This window comes from Taurulus bubalis, assembly GCF_910589615.1.
Source record: "Taurulus bubalis genome assembly, chromosome: 1".
Classification (NCBI taxonomy): Eukaryota; Metazoa; Chordata; class Actinopteri; order Perciformes; family Cottidae; genus Taurulus; species Taurulus bubalis.
Window position 1 is genome coordinate 37020488 of NC_136589.1, and position 24874 is coordinate 37045361.

The 24874-nt window shown below is 40.1% G+C and overlaps 1 protein-coding gene across 1 annotated transcript; it reads right to left on the reverse strand.

Annotated features, from left to right (window-relative positions):
* Positions 1-233: 233 nt before the first annotated feature.
* On the reverse strand, positions 234-23879 carry atp6v1h (ATPase H+ transporting V1 subunit H; the record flags this gene model as incomplete). Its single annotated transcript, XM_079224743.1, has 13 exons — positions 234-611; positions 8786-8899; positions 9611-9712; positions 10787-10912; positions 11299-11477; positions 16957-17149; positions 18114-18211; positions 19168-19227; positions 20324-20428; positions 21758-21871; positions 22162-22251; positions 22816-22915; positions 23776-23879. 13 exons carry the CDS (start codon positions 23877-23879, stop codon positions 542-544), a joined length of 1455 nt encoding a protein of 484 aa, XP_079080869.1. The 3' UTR covers positions 234-541.
* Between the last annotated feature and the right edge of the window lie 995 nt (positions 23880-24874).

Sequence of the window (24874 nt, forward strand, 5' to 3'; positions counted from 1 at the left end):
ACTTTGAAGGATGAACAGAAGGTCACATCCAACTTGAGACTGCAGGCAGATGAGAGCAAACATGACAACAAAACACTTGAAAAATAAATCTCGTTATTCACCCTCAGTCCTCACATGCGCTGCTTCCACTATTTGAGAACCAATCGAATATGGTCTGATAAGAAAACTCAATAACCGTATCAAGGTAATCTCTTTGGTAATCAGCATGCAATAATGCAGCACAGGAGCACCATATAAGCATCTTTATTGAAGGTACATACAATGTTTTACAGGTAAGACTTAAATAGGTTGCAGTTTTGTACATTATCACAGACGTAAAGTGAGACTGCAATCACCACACATCACATCGCTGAGCGGGCATGACACGAAGCACGACAGTCAAATCAAGGAACATCGAGGATCATTCCGGGTGCAGGAGGAAAGAAGGAAACCACACGGTTTGATTTTCAAGTCATTACACACAAATCGTGAAGAACAATACATACGTACATACAGGGCACACTCATCCACACAGTAATACACACACGTGCACAGGAACCGTTCAGCTTCGGGCTGCCACTGCCGGAGCTTGCTGCTGATCGCTGGACTGGAGTTGTCTTCCCAGGTACTCCCTGTGATAGAAAGTGCAATCAATTACACCTCAGCACTCCAAACCGACTTATTGCATTTCCGTCCACCTGATGGCATTCAGAACACCGTTAAAAGGAAAAGTTTGACAGTTTTGGAAGAGTAATTTACTATAGCTTATTTAAGTGGGACACAAACAAGTTTTTTAGGGGTTTTGTGCAAAACGAAGGTCTATTTTCATCATTCAATAATCTGTTATTTTCTTGTCATGCCTGACACAATTAACCTGAGGCCAAGGTGACTTCTGCAAATTGTTTTGTTGCGTCTGACCAACAGCCCAGAACCACAAGATGTTCAGTGTACAATTACATATTACAATGAAAAACAGCAAATCCTCTCGATCGAGAATTTTTGGGTCATTAAAATAGTTTCCTATCAATTGACCAATGGATTAATAGATTCAACTTTGTGTCAGTATTAGGGATGTGGGCTATTCGTCCACTAGCCGATTAAACTTATTATTTTATGAATCAACTAAGCGGTTGTTTGCCAGCTAGTGGCGCTGAACCATGAAGGAGACGAGTCTCAGGGCCAGACTGAGACTTCCAGGATCTCTGCAGCTGGAAGCTCATGTGGTGTACGATGGCGTTTCATCCTCACACACCGGGTTCCTTTGGCGCATTGCTAACCGGGCGACCGGAGCGGACACTGGAGACATATTGATTTCAGCGGCATTTAAAACACTATTTGGTGATTGAAAAATGTGATTAACGATTTCAAATGGCTCTCATAATATACACAATATTTTTGGGGGTGGATGTTTAATCTTATAGATTAAATTGTGCTCAATTTTGACTGTATTCTGACTAGTTTTTGTACTTTTAGTCGACTAGCCTAAGTTCAAACGTCAGGCAAATTGGTCATCCTTCGTCAGACTATTTCTTGGCTGAGGGATGTTATGGCAATCTCACGGTGCGGACAACACTTCAGATGAAATGAACGACATATAACACCAGTGAGAGATCAGTGAGCTTTAGAGTTCAGCTGGATATTGAACAGACAGATATGAAAGTGGCATCTGATCCGTTAATGAAATGTATTTCAAATCCCGTCCAACTGATAATTGAATGGAAGTAGGTTCCTTAATATCCTTTAATGTCATGATAAATGCCCTTTTTAGCTGACTCATATTTTGACAACGCGAGCTCCTGACCCAGCCGGTGGTGTAAAAGTTGAAATACACTCCTAGTATTGTGACAGGTCACACTTTTCCTACAGGTTTCTTCTTGGCAGTAACATTTATGTGATATATTATACGATTTCATGGCATTCACCTTGCTGCTAACCGAAATATCAATTGTCTCTCACAAATCGGCAGATTGAAAAGGCTGGCAGGCAAATACATTCAGAAGATGGAAATTATGTTCTTTAAATGATGCTCCTTAAAAACTAAAACTCAGACCAGTGTTCTGATAAACACCATCGGACTACATTTTTTGCAACACATCGAGTCAAAGCTTTCACGTCAAGCAGGTAAACAGTGTTTCCACAGCCAAAAGGTCTGCATCTTCACGTGAGGGTTTCACTGATTAGAATGCAGTTCATTGAAGACACTTGCTCTAGATCACTTAAAATCTATCAAAAACAACAGGGTTTCCCCTAAGATTCATATAACCATCATCTATTTCCTCAAAGAATTTACTCAAAGGGTGAATTTCAGCAGATAAATCTCACATACAAATCTACACACTTCCATTCAGGAATGACCTTTAGCTGGTCTGCACATAGCAGCTAGATGTTGACTAAGAATAACAATACAGAGTTAATAAAAACATAATTAGAAGGGTGCGCCAGAGTTATGAAGGCTGGCTCATCCTTCTGCAGCGTGGACACGTTCTGATGCATCCGTAGCTGCTACATGAATTAATACCTTCACAGAAAAACAAGTCCTAGAAATTAAACACAGGAAGATATTGGCTATCCTTCAATCAAAGTCTATGAAAGGAAATACCGAAACCTTTGTTAAAATACAACTGAATAATAGAAGGTTTGGACTTTAACATGACAATGCCATTCATCATCAGTCTGACTGAAGTGGGAGAGACAATGATCACTTTTACAAGATGGCACCAGGGAATGACAGTCGACAACCATTCATTACGAGGGATATCAGTCATTCTTCTCAAGCGCAAAACATATTCAGCATCAGCTGGCTCTTTTGTGCTGAACACTATTGAAATAATCAGCGGGTTTCATCCTGAAGTTGCCTCACTGTAAAGACATAATTACTTTAAATATTTCACTTTCTGTCCACCTTTTTTGTTGAACTCATTAATGTTTAGTTTTTAATGCAGCGCTTCCCACACATAAAATACTGAGATTTTACTATTTCAGCAAAATTTCATATTTTCATGCGGTTTGTTTGTGAAGTGCCTTAAAGAAAGAGTCTTATTTAGGATGTGAAAAAAAGAAAAGTAGTGTCGTGATTTTTATAGATTGTCATAAATTTTTATTTTTTTTTGTCATTTTTATAGATTGTCCCCCCCCCTTTCAGATTATAAAACATGTTATGTAGAGCACATTTTGCTCAGTTACTAAAGAAAGTACAGAAAGTAGGATTAATAATTTCAGTAAAACAAGGACCGAAGGGAAGAATAACGTTTTAAAAGTCTCAACAAAGCCTGGTACAATATCTTCACTCCCTCTGTGGCTTTGTAATGGAGAGCGAGTGAGCTTGAACAGACATCTGGCTGTTCCCATTAGCCCGGCCAGTGAATGAAAAGCCATCTAATAATATGGTTGATGCAATTTCCATGAAAACCATGGACTTGTGTAGAACGGGCTGTGCTTCTTGTCTGCACACTGTGGACTGAGTGACTTAAACCAGCAAAAGCAACAATTATATTCCATCACATCTTTAAGTTCCACAAACACACAACTTTTAAAAAGCAGAGCGAACGGCAAAATTACAAATAAGAGTAGTTTCTAACCCTCAAGTCACACATTCATCTGTGCTGTTGTCATGACAGCAGGGCCTTCGGGAAGTAGGGACGAGAAGATCTTCAACAGCAAGGCAACCCACTCAAAGTGACATTGGGCTTGGAAAAAATCTTACATTTGTGGGTGAATGACAGCTCACCTTTTCCAAAATAAAAGACCAACACAAAGTGTCACACAATTGTGAAGTACAAAGAAAAGTATACATGTTTTTAAATTTTTTTCACAAATAAAAAACTGAAAAGTGCAGTGTGCAAAATTATTCAGCCCCCCTGAGCCAATACTTTGTGGAACCGCCTTTTGCTGCAATTACAGCTGCAAGTCTTTTGGGGTATGTCTCTACCAGCTTTGCACATCTAGAGACTGAGATTTTTGCCCATTCTTCTTTGCAAAACAGCTCAAGGTCAGTCAGATTAGATGGAGAGCGTTTGTGAACGGCGGTTTTCAGATCTTGCCACAGATTCTCGATGGGATTTAGGTCTGGACTTTGACTGGGCCATTCTAACACATGAATATGTTTTGTTTTAAACCATTCCATTGTAGCCCTGGCTTTATGTTTAGGGTCGTTGTCCTGCTGGAAGGTGAACCTCCGCCCCAGTCTCAAGTCTTTTGCAGACTCCAACAGGTTTTGCTGTGTCCCCCACGTGGTTTCTGGCAAACTTCAAACGGGACTCCTTATGGTTTTCTTTTAACAATGGCTTTCTTCTTGCCACTCTTCCATAAAGGCCAGATTTGTGGAGTGCACGCCCAATAGTTGTCCTGTGGACAGATTCCCCCACCTGAGCTGTGGATCTCTGCAGTTCATCCAGAGTCACCATGGGCCTCTTGGCTGCATCTCTTGTCAGTGCTCTCCTTGTTCGGCCTGTAACTTTAGGTGGACGGCCGTGTCTTGGTAGGTTTGCAGTTGTGCCATACTCTTTCCATTTCCGGATAATGGATTGAACAGTGCTCCGTGACATGTTCAAAGCTTGGGAAATCTTTTTATAGCCTAACCCTGCTTTAAACTTCTCCACAACTTTATCTCTGATCTGTCTGGTGTGTTCCTTGGACTTTATGGTCCTGTTTGCTCCCCAATATTCTCTATGTACTGAGATTAGATTACACACAGGTGGACTCTATTTAGTCATTTGGTCAACATTCAATCATTCAGCAGTCATCAGGCAACTTCTGAAGGCAATTGGTTGCACTCAGAGAAAAGGGAGCTGAATAATTTTGCACACTGCACTTTTCAGTTTTTTCATTTGTGAAAAAAAATTAAAATCATGTATACTTTCTTTGTACTTCACAATTGTTGGTCTTTCACATAAAATTCCAATAAAATATATTTATGTTTGTGGCGTGTAATGTGACAAAATGTGGAAACGTTCAAGGGGTATGAATACTTTTGCAAGCCACTGTATATTACATTTTTTTGCCGCAGCATTTTCCTCATTCTGCGGCAGCATTCAAACGCTTCTGTTTTCACGAAGGCATTGATTGTCTGCAGAGACATAATCCAATGTGACGAAACAACCTTTGACACGTAGGTCCCGGTGATGTAAACAAACCAGCACAGAACAGAGACTGGCACGAACGACGATGCTCAGGTATTTACTTTCCCCGTCTCTCGCTCTCTCTCAAAGCCATTACTTATTTTCAACACATCACTCATTGTGCTGCTGCGTCAGAAGAGCTGCGCGTCAACACGTGAAGCTGAAGGCGTCAAGGCGGCGGCGATTCAAGACTTATAAGGAGTAGAAGTGGAATAAAATACAAGAATAGATAAATGTGTTCCGATTTGACTTGTGTGGCTTGCTGATGACAAGGGAGCTAAAAAAATAAAGTGATGATGCATCCACATCAAATCAACTTTGCCTCCACTATAAAGGGCACGCTGTCGTTTTCATCAGTTTTCCATTCACGACTACAATTCATATGCAAGTTTAATTCCTGCATTTATTTATATGAGATATTTATATGCAGCAATCAGGTTCGTCTGCCATCTATTTTTGCTCAATTTAATAACCATCTTTGTATTACTTTACTCCTGTGTTGCAGATAAACAAAACAACAAGAGGAGATTTGATTTCTGGGATTCAACATATGGCCAAATACTGCATGTATTTTCTAAAACCGGTTTCTGACTCAGGAAGATGTTTCTGGGTCTAAGGCAAACTTCTCAAAAATTCAAAATCATGCAATTCACCCTGCATTTGCCTTTTCTCTTTCTGCAACGCTTATCTGATTTTTCAGCCTATTATAGATTCAAAAAAGCTCTATTTTACATTGGAAGTTGGAGTATTCAAATTGAGATGGGGAAAATGCATCTTGCTTTCGAATGTATGTCTGACAATAGGAATCTACTTTCTTTCTTCAGTCACTGAAAACCTTTTGTGCTACACTGGATAAATACGCTTCTGCCCACACTTCAGTGAACATACAGGTTTACATAGAACATTAAGGTCACTTAGATAGGAAAACAGCACTACACTATGATAATAAACACATTACATCCATCCACAGTTGCTCAGGGAGTAGAGTGTGTTTTAGATAGTGGCAGCAAAACAAACACATTTTCACTTTTTTGCTTGATGATCTTTAGTGTTTCCAAGCAATCCAGTGGACAGAAAAAAACACACAAAAATAATGGGCAGGCTGAGCCTTCGGGCTCTGAGAAAATGTGAGGAGTGGTGCCTAAACATTGAAGGCAGATACTGATATCGATATTTGAGACTGATACTGAAAATAAACATTTTTTTATTTTTTTATTTACAGAAACGCATTACATGAGGATTCCTTACATTTTGTTGTAAAAGAATTGAAGCGAAGCTTACCGGCTGCTGGCTTATATTCACTGCACAGATGTGAACATTTGTATCAATCTTCTCACTGAACTCTGCAAGAAAGCAAATGAGCGTATTTCCCCCCCAAACTATCCCGTGGAGACAAACAGCTCCCACCAAGCACGAGCCCAGTTCAGGAACTATTGCAAATACAAAAGGCAATCTTTAAGCTGCAGCCGCACTCACAAAGCTCAAAAACCATCAAGATGGACGAGAAAGCAACTGGTTGACAGCATCAAATCAAAACTGACTCACTACTCGGCCTTGATGTGCGCAGTATATTTTTCTATTTGCATTTTCATTGAATAGCATTCAACACACACTCAGTTATCTAGTTGGCACGTCGTGACCTAAATGAAGAAACAAATTCAGACTTTACCAGCTGAATACTGATGTAATAAACACATATTTAAGTATCTCAGGTCATCTTGAAAGGCCTTGATAGAATTCACCCACCAAAAGCAACACTCCATAAACTTTCACTGTTATGCCGATGATACTCAACTATCTGTTGATCAAGCCAGATGAAACCCACCAGGTCGCCAAACTTCAAGCGTGTCTTAAAGACATCAAAACCTGGATGACCTGCGACTTCCTGCTGCTGAACTCGGACAAGACTGAAGTTATTTTACTCGTCCCAGAACACCTCAGAAATCAAGTATCTGATGATATGGTTTCTCTGGATGGCATCGCTCTGGCATCTACCACCACCGTAAGGAATCTCTGAGTTATTTTTGACCAGGACCTGTCCTTTGGCTCCCACGTGAAACAGATCTCAAGGACCGCCTTTTTTCACCTATGGAACATCTCAAAGATCCGGCACATCCTGTCTCAAAGCGATGCAGAAACATTGATCCACGCATTTGTTACCTCAAGACTGGATTACTGTAACTCCGTACTATCAGGCTGCTCCGGTAAATCCCTTGGATCTCTCCAATTGATCCAGAATGCTGCAGCTCATGTACTAACGAGGACGCGGAAGAGAGATCACATTACTCCTGTACTAGCTGCTCTCCACTGGCTTCCTGTAAGATCGAGAATCATATTTAAAATCCTTCTCCTTACCTACAAAGCCTTAACTGGTGATGCACCATCATATCTTAAGGACCTTATAGTGCCATAATACCCCACTAGAGCATTACGCTCCGTGAATGCAGGGTTACTTGTGGTTCCCAGAGTGTTAAAAAGTAGGTTGGGGGCTAGAGCTTTCAGTTATCGGGCTCCTCTTCTGTGGAATCAGCTACCACTTTCAGTCCGGGGGGAAGGCACGGTCACCTCATTTAAGAGTAGACTTAAGACTTTCCTTTTTGATAGCGCTTATAGTTAGGGCTGTTTCAGGCTTATAGTTAGGGCTGGCTCAGGTTTGCCCTGGTCCAGCCCCTAGATATGCTGATATAGGCCTAGACTGCTGGGGGACATCTTAGGATACACTGAGCTCCTCCTCTCTTTCTCTTCCTCTTTCGCTCCTCCTCTCCTCTTCACCTCTTCTTTCTCTCCTTCTGGATAAATGATTGTCTCTTAAATGCATATTACTAACTCTACTTTCTTTTTCCATGGATTCGTGGCTGCCTGGAACCAGGGGTGCTGCCATGGCCCTGCTGATGGAACCAGCCTGGAACGAGGCCTGCCAGCTGCCATGGCCCTGCTGATGCCCCTTCTCTCTACCTCCTTCTGCTTAATGGATCGTGGCTATCTGGATCATGGACCATGCCTACTACTCATTATATGAATCATTTCTGTCATATTCATTGAATGTGCTGTAACTCCGTTACGTTATTCATTCTGGCCACATGACATCTATTGCTTCTGTCCATCCGGGGAGAGGGATCCTCCTCTGTTGCTCTCCCTCAGGTTTCTTCCCCTTTTTTTTCCTGTGAAAGGGTTTTTACTATCTTTATTGGGGGAGTTTTTCCTGATCTGATGTGAGGTCCCGGGATAGGGATGTCATGTGTATAGACTGTAAAGCCCTCCGAGGCAAACTTGTATTTGTGATGTTGGGCTATATAAAATAAACTGAATTGAAAAGGGGGATTTAATTTATTTTGCTTGAGTATTTTTTTCGCGGGCTGTGTGGCCGTGTACAGGCAGAGCTTGAGTGACATCTCTTTGAATCTCCTGCTGGCTTTGTTGAAGCAAATTAGAGTTTTATCAATCTTATCAGTACACAGTCCATTAACCTTGCATCATTCATATCTCCATCCAACTTCAAACTCGGCGGACATCTAATCAGCCAAAATAAATCAAAAATACCTGAGAGGGTGTGCAAGGCCTTGAATCGTTTGTATGCACATGGAGTTGTTATTGAATTTCAGAAAGTCTGGTTCAACTCAAACTTTAAGGGCTCGCTATAACAACATCTGCATGCATGACATCAATAAAAGCTACGAATGTGTCCATACCAGTTGTGGACCATGAGCTTCTGCACAGCCAGCAGGGCGTTGTAACGGACGAGCTGGTCCTCGTGGTGCATATGATTCATCACCAGCTGTTTTCCACCCAGCTGCTCAATCACCCTGAATAGGAGGAATGAGAGACAACCTTTATCCACACATAACAGGGGCTATTTTCATGTTTGAGGTCATTCAAACCTGGTGATCCAGCACCAGGTAATTGAATCCAGCCTGACTGAAATGTTCTTTGTATCTCATGAAGGATCACTGGCCTTATGAAATAATATAGTGCTTTGAAGAGGAAAGAAAACAGACATAATGCATGTGATAACACATTACATGGTGTGACCAGAGAAAAGAAAAGTATGTTAAAGTACGGTTACTTTGTTAATATCAACTAAAACGTAATCTAGTGGGCTCTAATTATAAATGTTAAGGCTAATGAGATTAATATGGGAGACAAGGAAAACCCATTATTGATCCGTCACACGCACTGTCATGAGGATAACAAACATTTAACGAAGCCTAAACAATACATGGAGATGATAAAGGAGGTGTCAAGACAAGAACTAGAAGCCTCAGCGGATTTAAGAAGACGAAAGTGACGAACACGCTGGACTTCAGCACCATCTGACAATCTCTCTTATCTCCTTGGTGCTTTGAGGGGATATGGTGAGCTTCATGTGTGCAGACCAATCACAGTGTTCAGATAAATGTATTTTCCTCTTTAAACATGATAAGTACTCTATCACAACGGGGTGCAAAAGTCAGCAATTCTACACATAGTGGGTTTAAGCTTTGATAGGCATTGGTTTTCACAGAAACATGCCTTACCGTTTGCCTCGTGGGTAATGCCGCACATACTCCCCGACATCGTGAGCTGCCACTGCAATGACTTGAGGATCATCAGACACCTCCAAGAGCCTCGTCAAGATCCTATTCAAGAAAAGGGAGCCAAAATAGGAGGCATTATATTTCTCAGATGCTGCATGAAGTAAACAGATTAGCTGATATTTCTTTCACTGACAGTGTTGGATGAAATTGACGGATTTCTCTGAAAGCCAAGGTTAATGTTACTTTAATACTGAGAAACGCAAACTCTAAAATCAAAATTCAAGAACACAAGGCTTCTGAATAAGTGAGACCGCTGGGTTCAAAGTCAGACAAAGCGTGGGTGAGAGTCAGGGGACAGACGCGAATATAGAAAGAGGGGGTCCCATCAGCCAGGCCGTATGCCGAAGAGGTCTGGCTTGCAATAAATTGGGATTTCAGTGAGGTGTGGACCGCATGTGAGCACAACCCAGACAATTCATCAAACGTAGGTTTCTCATCATCTTCCCTCCACAAACAGGAGGGAAGAGAGGAGGAAAGAAGAGATGAGGCAAACCGGGCTGGAGCACAGCTGAGACTCTTCAAGTTGGGTTGAGTTAGTTGCTTTTACTGCTTCAGAATAAAAGCTTTTAAATAACAGGAAACATTTATTGTGAGGAAGTTACAGGAAAATGTGGTTCGCACCAAATTAGTGGAGCTTCATTAGCGGCAATTCTTCAATGAATATAAAGAGGGAAGCGCAAGCATCAAAAATAGGAGAGTTTATAGGAAGTGAAATGTGTTCTGAACTGGTGCATCCGATCACAGAGGTTGCATTGAAAAGACAAGTGTAGCCACGGCCAGAGAGAGGACAGCGATGAGACAATGAGATGATGACATTTTTACTGAATGTCAGTAACCCAAACAGTGTGTGACTGGAATAACAAAGAAGAGACACAAATTGATGTTTTGTGATCTTTAGATTGGACGGACGGACGGACGCACGCACGCACACACACACACACGCACACGCACACACACACACACACACACACACACACACACACACACACAATGTTGATGAATCTGTGACTTTTCAGGAGCTGTTAGAAGTAAGGCCTAAGATGACCACAAAACTCAATGAGCGTGAAGTTTTTTGAATATATGTTGCTAGCTAATATCTAAATTCAAGAATCTTACTTGAGGAGCTCGTAGTTCTTCTCATTCAGGCGGACGGCGTTCTCACGCCAGAACTTCTCCGACTTGTGCACAGGACTCCATTCCAGGCGGCCGGACTTGAGTTCAGAGCTGTACTCATCAAATGAGCTGTTGATAAGATAGAACATTTCGAATAACATGAAAACTTTTTTCTTCAGTTCAGGGGTGACTTTTTATTTGTCCCTCGGCAAACATAGCAGATTTTTTTTCAACCCATCTGTGGTGAAGAGCTGTGAGGGGTACAGCAAATGGGCTAGTGAAAACCCTTCAGATCTTGTCTAAAGATCACTAACGCATGAAGAGAACTTGAACTCTTAAACCATTTTAAAAAAGAGTAGCTTCATAAACATCTACCAGATGCATGTACAGCATTACAATATCCTTTTCTTTGAAAGATTTGTTACATTTCTCTTTGCAATCTGCTCTCCCGAGCAGAACTACTCATGACTGAAAATAAATGGTCCGTTGTCCATGAAATGGAATAGATCAGGTACCTGAGATCCTGCACGCTCTCTCCCAGCTTTTCCAGCAGGAACTTAATGTCCTCAGTGATGTCCTCATCGTCATACTTCTGCTGTTCGAGGTTCTCGAGTTGCTTCAGCACCTTGCACTGAATCATGGCCAGGGCGTACTCCTGAAGAGTCTCCCGCTCTCCCGACTTCTCCAGAAGATTCTGTCAACAAGAAAAACAGTGTGAGGAACAGACGCACATTTATTACTCCACTCATAAGTGGGCAAGTCATTATAGATATCTGAAAGAATACACCTACTCATAGCCAGTGCTTGAAGTGCTAGTACTCACCACTGCAAATTAATCAACTAGCGTGAGACTACATACAACAATCAGTGCTACAATAGTACAGTGAGCAACAGCAATAATCAACGTTATTCAATTATTCATATTTAAAGTATATTTTTGACTTAAAAGTAAAATATTTGCAGTTTTAGGAATGATACAATCTGTGGACATCTCTTTAACATATTGTATGTGAAAGCCATGAAGCAGTTGACAAGGACATAAAACAGTCAAATTCATGAAAACTATACATTCATCAACAATAGAACACATTTTGGACAAATTTACCTGTACAATCAGATCACAAGAAATGAAATTAAGATAAGACTCCATAAAATAACACTACTTCAATCTTGTAATAAACAATTACTCCTCTCCCTATATGAATTTCTTAAACCAGGATTTTATTTCAGGTGTTGTGAGTGAGGTGTGAAAGGGATGAATGCAAAGCTGCACTGCAAGAAGAACACAAAGTGATGTAAAAGTATTGTAAAAGCTATTTCTGTGACAAAATATCTGGACAAAGACAGAGAAAATGTTCTGGTAGTGACAACAAAAGAAAAAGTGGCTTCAGCAGAGGTACTGCGATAATATTTTGATTATATTGTTTTGCTAAAATATCCCTCTGAAATGGAGCAAATAGGCAAAGTCACAGCAAACAATTAGAGCCTTTGAAGGCATTGAGCAAAATATATGTTTCACTGCAGCACAATTTAATATGTTTTTAAAAAAAAAAACTTTTTGAGTTAAGTTTAGGTGAACATACCACACACACTGCCTTTGAGGATGTGTTCGAGGACTCCCAGATGGTCTGGTTAATTAAAGTAACATTGCTAGTCCCATGTGATGAGCGGATAATTTACATAATTAGGGCATTTGGGAAAACAGCAACATGTAGAACAATGTGGAATATTTGTGAAATTATTTAGTAAAAAATGCACTTCCTATTACATCTGACAATCCCAACTTCCTCAAAACCTGCATGATGACACATTATATGGAGCGCTAAGCAAAAAATGTGTTTCTTGGTGAGTAGCAGTGTTTTGGTAGCTCTCCTCACTTTACGTCAAACGCACTCAGTGCAAAGTTAGTTGAAAACCCTCGGGAAAGCCCCCTGAACGTCAAGATGCTTTAGAGTCTCCCTTCACTGCCCGTCATGGTTTTTAATTAGCTGTAATATAGCAGTCGAAACCAAACTACAAACTTCTCTCACTAATTAAAAGCGGAGCCCCTTTCTTTTATGGTCGCATTCACAAACACTTGATGTGACAGTTCTGCTGATGTGAGAGGTGTGATGAACGAGCTTTAGGGAAAATTCAAAGCAGGAACACATGTGGTCTTTTGAGGCAAAGGCAACACAGTACAAATATTCTCTAAAATTTGGTCTCAAAACAATTCATTTCAGTAAACAAAAGGTGGTCCATCAGGAAGACAGATGCCTATTTACTGTGGTTACAATGACACCGGAATACTGATTGAAACTGACTGACAGAGAAACACAAGCAACCTTAAATAGCTTCTTTAAAGTTGGTTTTGAAAATCAGCTCAAACTTTCCTCCACTAGTGAATGAGCTCATGTTTCAATCATGTAATCAATGGTCTTTTACCACACCATTGTGCTGTGAGCAAGGTCACTGAGGCGGTCTGCTGTTGCATAGAGCTAGAATATCACTGTGGCGTTTCATTTAAAAATTCACATTTCTTCAACAATGTTGATTGACTGGACAAGACTATTTAGTTTGATGTTCAATATATTGTTTTAGTGCTGAAGTAAACTCCATTTCGTTGTCATAGTACTTGTACTATGTGCAATGACAATAAAGTTGAATCTGAAGTAATGATAACGTCACAGTGTTAGCTGGAGGCAAACAAGAATCCCCTCACAGGAGTAGTAGGCTACATCACCAACGTCATCCTGCTGTGTTGTTGGGTGCAATAACTAAATGCTATTGCATCCCAGTGAGCATTGCCAGTCAAATTAGTCAAAGTCAAATATGGTTGAACGCAATCAGACGAAAAGGATTGGACTGAGACGAGAATACAAAATGTGTGTGTTTTCAGGACTCCAGACTGCGACCGAAATGGCATATGGGATAAGTTTAGTGAGTGTGCGAGTTAACATTTCTCTTAGTCAGATTCTTGCATGTGTATGATGATCATTATCATTGGTTCCCCCAACGTAGCTGAGGAATCAGCCACTGTCTATTCCATCCCCGTCTCCAAAGTCATCTTGACAAACGAGTGTCGAGTTGCAAGTGCAGAGGGAGGGTCGAGCTCGTGACGACCCAGTGCTCGCATGAAATGCTCCCTCCCGATGATGCTTTTCTGCTCGCTCTGTGCACTCGTATCACGTTCATGCGCGGGACGAGACTAATTAAACACCTTAAGTATGGATAGATCGGTGCACGCGTATGATGGAAAACTTAACGAAAGGGTCCATTTATCCGTTACCGTGTTCCAAAAATGAAGCAGGCTACAACTGAATATTTTAAAATGCAAAATTAAGAACGATAAGAGGGGGCTGGTGGGGAGTGAGAAACAAACAGAGGTTCTGACTAACCAATGAGTAAAGTGCAGCATGGAGAGGCCGACTGAGCCACTGACATTGATTAATAGCAGTGGTGGAAGAAGTAGTAAGATCTTTTACTTCAGTAAAAGTACTAATACCACATATTTAAAGAAGTACATGTCCTGTATTCTGAAGTGTACTTAATTAAATTGGGTGTGTATATATGTAAATATATAAATCAAGAAGTATGAATGTAAAAGTGATCACTACGAAGCCAAATGGGCTCTTTGGTTGTTACTTAATGAAATACTATAATAGTATAGTTTATAGTAGTTATAGTTTATTAGTATTGATGCAGTGACATGTAAGATACATTTGAATGCTATAGTTGGCTGCAATGAATATAATTATATTAATGTTATACTGTTGGGTGGTTTAATTTACTGTACAACAATGCATTGTATTAAATTTACTCCTAAACAGATGTAGGGAAGTAAAAAGTCCCACATTTCCCACTGAAATGCAGTAAAGGAGAAGGTAGCATCACATTTTTACTTAAAAAGCTATCAAACTTGAGTAAATGCATCAAGTTATGTTGCACTAATAATGAATACTATGCTATCCAAAAAAAGGGTCAAAATCATGTTCTGGTACAACGAACTGGGAAAGTTGGAACCAGTAGAAAAGTTAATCTGGCACACCCTGGTTTGTAGCACACACTTCATATCATGTATGTAACGTATTGTCTGTTGCAGGTAGAGATTTGTGTCTGAGGGTTTGTCATTCCCACCGAAATCAGAAATTGCCAGGAGAAATTTTTCTCTCCAGAGATGAAAACAAAGGGAGCTGTTGCAGTGTCTCTTCATTTCTACAAGTGCATTAGCTACAATGAGGAAAGGGAACTTAAATCAGTAAGACGGGCATGTTGGGTTTCTCGTGTGTGTTCCAGAAATTTTGTTTGCTAGCTCGACACAAAACTCATCCGTTAAATTGATTGTATTTCAAGTGTCGTACATAACCATTCAGGGCAAAGCGACAGGCATCCAAAGATGTACACAGCTTCAGCTTCTCTTTGCTTTATAACATAGTTGGTTTCTCTATCAGGTTAGTGTAAATGTCTGGCACTGGAGGTAAGTAATCCTGTCAAAATATGTCAGGGTTGACCAATCAGGTCCAATTAGCCAATGCTAACATTAGCCGTTCCCTAAGAGTGAGTAACTGTACGTAATTAAAGAAACTATTTTTAAGCCATTATTAAAAAAAACAAGCCAACAAAACCTAAACAGTGTTGGCAAACGTGATTATGGAATTATTCTGCCACAAACTACGTTCTGCCCACCAAAAAAAAAACATTGTGTTATAGAAGAGGATTACTACCGTTTCCAAAAATAAAATGTAAACTAAGAGAGGAATGTTCACCTGCATAAATGCTTGAAAGGGACAAATCATGAACATTTTTCTCTTTCAGTACTTGTGCATGTAGATTTGGGTCTCTGAAATGCCTACAAAGCCACTTTGTGAGCTGCCTAGATTAGACAATATGTGATTGAACAAGCCCTTTAGATGTGGCTCCCCTTTCTATGTCACATAGAGACTCATTAGAATATGCCGTCTGTCATCTGAATATTTCCACCTCGAGCTTGAGAGCTACATTTGCAAAGGTGAAACACATTTTTCTTGAAAGCCAACCAGAGACTGAGCTTTTTCTGAAAAAAATAGACGGATTGTTTCAGACAAAGAGTGAAGACAGGTCTATTTAAACATTAAAATGAGAATAATAATATATTTTCTTAACATTTAAACATTCTAGTAGAAACCCAAAATACACATAAAATGAGCATATGACCCTTCAATATTGGGAACCAAGCAATCCTTTGAATATTCTTCCAGAATACGATGTTAAGGCCTCTGAAGACCTTGAAGTTATTACATTGATTTTCAATGTCATTGCCAGATGTTCCAGACCTGAGTTGGTGCCAGGTCAGACTCACTAAGTTCCTCTGCCATAAAAGCATCACAGCATGGGAACAAATGGGGCCTCTGCCGTTAATTTAATTTTGTCAGGGTATAATGTGGGGAATTCATAACCTGGCACAAACACGAACCAACAGAGCAAGTCCAGAAAGCAGCTTTTAATAGTACATTAAATATTCAATGGCTGTTTTGAACAGTCACAGCAGGTAGATGAAAGGACAGCATAATCATAAATTGTATTTATGTATATTTTATGGACTTTGTTGTTTTATAGGTTGCCTTATCTGTTGTATAAGGGTTGTCACATCAGTTTGATCTTGTTGAGATGGAGAATATAAATATTCCCAATATAAGTGCAAATGTTGTGCTGCATTGAAAAATGCACACGGACTTTCGTATATCATTATAAAAGTGATTGGATGAAATTATGACTTGCAAACTTTTGCAAGCAATATAAATAATATTTGATCGCTCCAAGTTTTGCCAAAAACAAAAAAGGACTGTCAGACCAGTAGTTTCCAAACTTTCACGACATGTGTCAGATATTTCCATCAGGTGCTCTGGCATATTTACCATTTACTTAGCTTCTGTATAATTGGATATTTTACAGGGTTCAAATGGTGATTCCAATGCTGTTTAATGCTTATTTCTGCAGTTTGATATCTTGGAAGATGCAATATTAATGTAGCCTATGTAAATGGCACCTAATTTCTGTATGTGGTAAAATGATAATACAAATGTAAAGGAAAAAGGAAATAAATCTTGCAGCCATCTTAGCCAAGATATTACACAGAAATTCATGCATTGTGTTAATCTCCAGTGAAAAGCGGCATTTTAGAGATACTCAGCCCGAGTGAAAAATTCTCCACATACCCTGAAGGCAGCTAGAATGATTCGAGTGACCTTCTCCTTGACAGACTCCTGGAGGATGTCGGACAGGGCTGGCACGACGTTGTAGCGTCTCAACTGCTCACAGAGCTGAGGACTAAAGGCCAGGAGCCAAACACAGAAGACCATCTGGTACTGGAGCTGGAAGCCACACTTGTTGCTCAGCACAGCCGTGATGCTTTAAGAGAAAACACAATATTAAATTCATAAAAAACTAAAAACTGTAAGTGCTGGGACAAGAACCCTCACTACATCTACCATATGTTTACTAATAGGTAGGCTTTCACAGCTGCGCCTGCATGATGCTCATCCATTAAATCTAATGATTGCTCAGAATACAGAGTACTAATGACGACAGCTACACAACAAGTCATGCATTGGAGAAATAGCTGGTAAATGCAGAGATGTGGCGCTCATTATTGTACAAAATCAAATCAAGATTAAGCAGTACAGCTGGTTTTACAATGCTGTATGAAGAAAGAAACATGTGACCAAGTGAAAGATGGTGGGGTTTATTAACAATTTGTACGGTGAACAATTGGTAATGTTGAGCCTTTTGCACTGTTCTAGTTGTAGGTACGGTTTTCATTGACATCAACAATGTGACACATATACTCAAATCTGACTGAAAGTGTGGCGTTAATAGAAATTGATTTGTGTTGGGAAGCTTAAGGGTCACAAAGGGTCAATATGTGTCACACATCAGAGCCGAAGAGCTCTCTTGCAAAGAGAGTTTCATTTGCTTCCACCAGGACGGCCATTCACTTCTCTGGAAATGACACAAACAGGTCCATGAGTTCTTCTATTCCAGCAGTAATTGGCTTTTGAAAGAAAATGTAATCTGGCCTGTTACTAACTATGGATGTGAGAGGGCGGTCCTCTAGTTTCTGGCTTCATCTTCTCGCTTTGGTGATAAGGGATGATGACACAATGGGTGTCTGTACTACTTTTGTATTTATTATGGTTTTTGCTCATTTGCTGTACTTCATTCTAAATTGCCGGCTGTCTGTAAGCAAAGTTGACCCCACTCTCGCTCCCTAGTTTCCCAGTGTTGTCTTTCTACCGCATTTCAAATGTTATAAGAAACGTTTCTTGACTGTGGAACTCTGAAGGGAACCATGTTTTAAGCAGTTATCACTCACCAGTTGACTCCATCAGCCTCCACCCAGGCAAACCTGTACTCATTCACTCTCAGCATCAGCTGAAGGCACCCGGCAACACACTGGACGTACTGGGAGCTCTGCGAAGGAAAGAAGCAAACATTTACTCAAACAGAAGAGTGAGCCTTAGCTGTGTAATCAGGAAAACAAACACCTGCTAGAAGGTCAAGTACAATTAGTGCAGTGTTGACAAGCAGAGACAGCACATGGAAGAAGGCCAGTCCAAAACTTGCATTACTGCCACCATCAAGCCTGAGGCATCGCACATGCAGTCTATAGTATTAAACATCAACACATGCTCGATCACAGACCCAATAGTACAATACACAGCAATAGCAGGGGAAAGTGCCCCATCACACCTGAGCAGAATAATGTTAATTTGAGATTAGAGTGGCAGAAGTTGAGGAGGAAATAGATCACATTAATCTGTTAATTAACAGAGGTTGGAGAAAAGCAAAGAAGTCCGGCAAGAAGAACAGGCAGCAGTGAAGACAGAAGGGTGAAGGAGTGAAGGTTACCTGGCTGAAAATGCAGAAGAAAAGATGCCGATTGTTAGATAGCGCCCATGTCGATAGATTTCTGAGCACGCTTCTCAGAATGGTAGCGCTATGCTTGACATAGTGAGTGATATAGAATGGTAAGGTGCTGCTGCTGTGCAAATGCTATTCCAATTTCCCCTTGTTATTCTAATGTAGAGGAAACGCTGTTTGTCATGCACTTTCAGCATTAAGGAGAAGAGGCTTACTGCATGCAACTTCTACAGTTAAAACCAATCAGTGGCAGCAAACACCATGCTGTCTAAATGGAGAATCCCTCTAAATTTGCTCTGACAGGCTCAGGACTCCAACAGTCTGTAATTATTCATGAAAAACTGGAATGCAAGAACAGGGCGGGAGAGATAAAGAGCGTAAAGAAAGGAAGTGAAAGTCCAGTGACACCTGAAAGTACCAGATTGCAAAAGCCCTGCCATTATTTTTTTTGTTTGTTCGTTTTTGAAGCGCCAGATTGACCATGGACGCACTTCACTCATACTCACTTCACTGGGAGAAATAGTTCCTGCTCCTGTGCCTGTTTCTGGACCTGTACCATGTAGGTTCTAATGAGAGATAAACAAGACAAACAGGTGCACAATTGTTCACAATCCATCGCGTTCAGCTACATTACAGTGGCACTGGACTACACAGTATGAGCTGCAACGCTCCCCCACAAGTGACATTTAGTGACAGTGGATGGTGCTCACTGGCTGTTGAGGAAAGAAGTTAATCGTAAAACATAATTTCAAGAAGCAGTTATAGTTTAAGAACATATTTTGCAAAGACACATGTTTAAAACAAAAGAGAATGACAATAACATGTTTTTTGGAAGGACTGACTATATCTGAACTGAAGAATACCTCCGGATGTTTTAGAAATATTAGTGTGCAATGCAGAAGGACAAAGAAAACTGTGAATCAATATTCAGGTGTTTTATCAGCCCACTCTTTGGTGCATACAACTGCCAAGGCAAAGCCAGTCCCTACAGTGCAGCTTTCAGCAAACCGTCTCAAGGTCGGACAGGCCTGCTCAGTCTCAATATGAATAAACGCGTTAAATTCATTCAGACCAAGTTTTCACCGTGAGCCCTGGAATATAATAAAAGTAAGGGAACCACTAATTTGGCTGTTTAGATAAAATATGTAACTCTTTGGAGGAAAAGTGAATAAATACATCTTTATTAAAAAGAAGAAACCAATGTCAAATGAATAACCCATGACATGACAAATTCAATTAATTGATTAATTTCAAAACTGAATTATACAGTATACTGTGTACACAGACACATAATTTGATTCATGCTGCCAAGAGAATAAATCACAGTGAATTAGACCTTTCTCATTACTGCTCATTTTCAAATGAGCATAAACTCCACATCTGGAAGAATTAAAATGCATTATTATTTATCTTGAAAACGAATGACTTTGAAAAAGGTCGGTTGTTACATAAATCAGACAGAAAATACAATTGTATAGTGCACTGTAAAATTACGAAATGTGTGACAGGTCACATGGCAACATTGACATCTCTGATCCAAACGAAGTTTGACATCTTGAAATCAATGACAAAAGCCATTGAAACCACTTCAGTAATCTGGATATTTAGAAAGACGTTTATGCATCACAAGATACTTTAGCAACACCATGCAAATGTACATACCTGTGAGCTAAGTTGGCTTTTGATCCAGTTAAAGTAGTAGTTCAGATCACTTCCCTCCATCAGATCGCGGCCCCAGGCAGCCAGCTTAGCGATGATCCTCGCCGCCTAATAAAGGAAGGGGAACATATTACATTAATATTGTTGTGCATTGTATAAATGTACAGCCAAGCCATAATAAACTGAAAAATCACAGTATAGCATATTGTACTTCTGAAATGGCAGCAATGGCAATCATATGAACTTTCTTTGACAAAGCTTCCTTTCAGCTGTGAAAATATACATACAGTAAATTATATATTTTTACACAACAATAATGAAGCAAATACATTTTGCTGCCTTGTTTTAGTATTAAGGTAAGACCAAAAGAAAGAAAGAAAGGCTCCACTTTCTTCTCATTTGTAGGACTGGCTATGGGATCATGTCTTCTCTGACGCATTAGAGTTGCCTGCGTCCAGGCCTTTGTATTCTCCCACTCCACACAATTGACTGATTTGTCTGGCATCGTGACCTGAAACAGCAGTTTCTTGTTAAAAAACTACTGGGTGACTTGTGATTAGCCAATAGACGCCAAGGGCGGGACTAAAGCCATTGTCAAGCTGTTCGCATGTCTTCTCAATATCGGCCAACATTGTAGTTTCTTTCTTTACTTTCTCAAAACCAGTGGCTTGAAATGCTGTTAGATTCAGGTGTATACTTGGGTCTCAAGTGGAGGCAGGCAAGCATTAGATCTTTCATTTCAATTCCAGGTAGAGGGAGAAATACAGAGAAGAGAACGGGATGAAGGCTGGGCACATGGATAGAACAAGCACTTCAATCTAAATTATATTGTCCTAAAGCCCCACCAAAATACTGACAATGAAAGAAAACATGATCTACAACCTCATCTAAGTGCCAAAATGACTGGAGCCACATCAACTAACTCATGAACAAGTTTCCTGTGCCCTGTGATGAGACGGTAACAAATTCTGTATCAAATGTCCTTCTTGTCAGGAGAGGATGTAAAAAAAAAAAGTCAGCATGACAGTTGGATGAAGTTAAAGTGCTGTGTTGCAGACTTGGGGTCACATTAGGCCCACCTGCTGGATGCCATCTGGCTGTATTTTATAATTAAGCTGTGGGTGCCCTATCACAGTACTCAGTTTTTCATTGGGTGGTCATCTTTCATCTGTAAAGGGTGGCAGAAGGAAATCATTAAATTAATTGCCTGTTTTCGAGGGAGAAGGTTGCTTTGTGAGGAATTATTGATGCCTTTCCTTTGAATAGAAGCAGAGTCACATCTTTGAAAAATGTATGTCTGTGGAATACATCATCTTGTTTGTGAACATATGATTTCGGATAATCTATAGTATTATTATTATAGTGTAATGTTGCAGGGACAGCTTGCTTTGTGATATGACTCTGAAACACATGTAGTATTAAAAAGTCTTCACTAACCATGTGGACAGTAAAAAGGTCCTGACGATTCAGCATTGGAAGGAAGTAGGACCAGGCGGTGTTCTTCGTCTTTTTGGCATAGTCAAAGAAGATGCTGACCCGCTGATGGTTCTCCTGAGACACAGATAAATTAAGATTGTAGATGAGCTTTTACAGATTGTTAAAACGTATGTTGTGCACAACTGAAGCAACTGATTGACTGCATGAAACACAATCCTTCTGCTAATTTTTTTTATCTCAATGAAAAAGAAAAATATACTATTGAAATGATTCCAACATATGTCATGATGTAAAATCAGTGTTGACAGAGTCTGATATATTCATCATTAAAAAGGTGCAATCACTCATAGGGATACCAGAAATGTATGACATTGCCCTAAAAGTCAGTGGGTCTGTCTGTGTACCTGCAGAGTGTCATCAATCAGAGTCAGGATATACTGGACTGTTTGCTCCTTGGAGATGTGGGCCATCAGGCTCAAGAAGGTCTTTGCACACTAAACCAAAACAAACATAAATACAAAGTCAGAAAGACACAGCAGTATCCATATAACTATTGACTCTTTGTTTTTATTCTGCCCGACAGCTCTACCAACAGTCAAGAGAAAAACAAAATATCAAAATGCTTATACTACAACAATAGCACAGTAGCAGAATAATGCAAGACTCTCCATTGGTACGTTACAGGTAGAAAATAAAGTATTAATCAGGAAGTCTGGTGTAAAGTAGTTTGAAAATCCAAGAATACTGCAGGTGGTTTAAAGTCTTTTGAGGTAGACTCTGACCTGAAACGTTGACAGGAGAGCAACACATATTGTCTTGTCTTAATGCTTACATAGTAAATAAGCACAATGGCTAAAGGTAAACACTCATTCCACTTGGTTTGAATGTTTAAAAACACACAAGCGCCAGCTCTGAGTCAAAAAGCAACACACCTGTGTTGTTGTTTGTTTTGCTGCAATGCCACTATTTACCATTTTGTGCAACCGGTCTGCTTAATCTGTAAGGTTTTGAACTAAAGTTAGAATTAAAAACAACTGTAAAGAAATCTAAAGTAATACCTGATGTCCTTCATTGGTAAGTATGACTTGTTTCTCCTCAGAGTTGGCCACCTCAAATTTCTTGATGAATTCACAGTCCTCTGCTGAGATCATCTGACTCCTGCAAGAAAAGTCATTAAGCCACTGCCATTTCAGCACAATGCTACTACAATTTGCAATGACATACACTTCCATACATGGTTGACTGATACAGATAGTTAATGATGCTAATTAATGATTAATCATGAGGCATTCCAAAAATGTCCTTTACCATTGGAGCAAGATATACAACGCACATGTATACCACTGACTCCTCTCACTGGAGGAGTTTGGCTTGTCACTAGAATGCTACTTCTTATTGCAGGAGCAGCTTGCACAATAATGTCAATTAACCTGTAAATACCACATGTTCGAGTTAAGGCGAAGCACACAATGGATGTTCCATGGAGGAAGACAGCTATAGTAAAACATGCAAGTATATCCAAACTAAATGAAACAAGGAATCAAGTCATCAGATGATTTCTACAAATGATAATGTGAGTCACAAGTCCAATCTGCAGGCTAAACGAGGAAGTAGCACCCAAGACAGTGAATCACAACACAGGAACTAGATCAGAGCTGCATTAAGATTGAAATAATGGAGTTGGTCTGCAATTATTACACCAATGTGTTCAAAAAGATTGATGTAATGAGAGCTTAACTTGTCCAAGAACAGTTTGTTGACTTCAAATATGTGACGTGATATGTTAGATATGAAAGTAAATTTCCTGGAGCAGAAGAGGAATGTAAGTAAATGAGGTGGACACAATATTAGACCACATCTATTAATATAAATTAGTCAGGTGCAACAACACCACCACCATGACCTCAATAGTCAAATTTTTGAAGTTAGATTAATGGCACAGCGGTTTGTGTTGAACTGCATCAGTAGAGGACATTGAGTGTATATTCAGATGATGTACTGTTGCAATGTGTACTCACTGCAGGTAGGACTGCCAGTTGACCTGATTGGCCCGCACCTCAGCTGCCTTAGCAGCAATTATGTTGGTGGGAACTGCAGCGTCCACAGCCCCGCGAATATCCATCTTGTAATATGTCCACTACCGTATATGTATGTATGAAGGAAAATCCAACTCTACCTGGATGGAAACACCAGAAAAAAACATCAGCACAGGGATTCAACAACAGTGGCAATGTTACTGCTGGCCTGGTTGTGTGGGAAGCTGCACAATGTCAGCTAACCTAGATAATGCACATTAACCAGTGTGTCGTCAACAATACAACACCGGATGCTAATCATCAAATAAAGATGGTTTAATAGTAAACTCGTTTGGTTAGTTAGCTGGTTGTTAGAGAGCTGTAACTCAGGAATTAGACCATTACACAGGACACTTTGAGCTAAAAATAATTTGCTATTTAAACCGTGAAAATGTCGACGTTTATCAGAAATGTTAACCTTACATTTTACCTTCAAAGTTCAGCTGGCGTCAATTGACGTTAGCTAGCATGCTAACAAGCTGTCATTCAGCCCAGCAGCTGAAGCTAAACCCGCTCCCGTTAGTTTAGGTCAAAGATAACTAGCTTAACCCAATGTCACGACATGGTGGGCCTTTCCGACATTAAACAACGCAGTGCGTATCCTGTGACATTAAACTGCACTAAGGCCCGTAGCCCAATACAACGCATACATTTAAAATTGCACAATTATGACGTGAACGAAGACACACAGGTAACGCAGTAAGCTAAGCATTAAGCTAGCAGCTAACCTAAGCTAGCTGCGCTAACATCCATTCTGTCACCGTGTGAAACTATGACAACCGTAACACAGGTAACGTCATGAACACGTGCATTCTCAGTATCGCACACATCTAATAGATAGGGTTTATTGTGTATTTTTCTGATACCTAATAACGGAGAAACATCGAGGTTGAGTTACTCACCCGGTTGCCTTGTGCGAACAGCTGACTGACTACAAACACGGCGTCACGATCTATCAGGTGACAGTCACATGCGTCTCTATGCAGGAAGAAGTGCAGGAGTGGAGTTAGGTTTTTACTATTACTATCTGAAATAAGTTAAA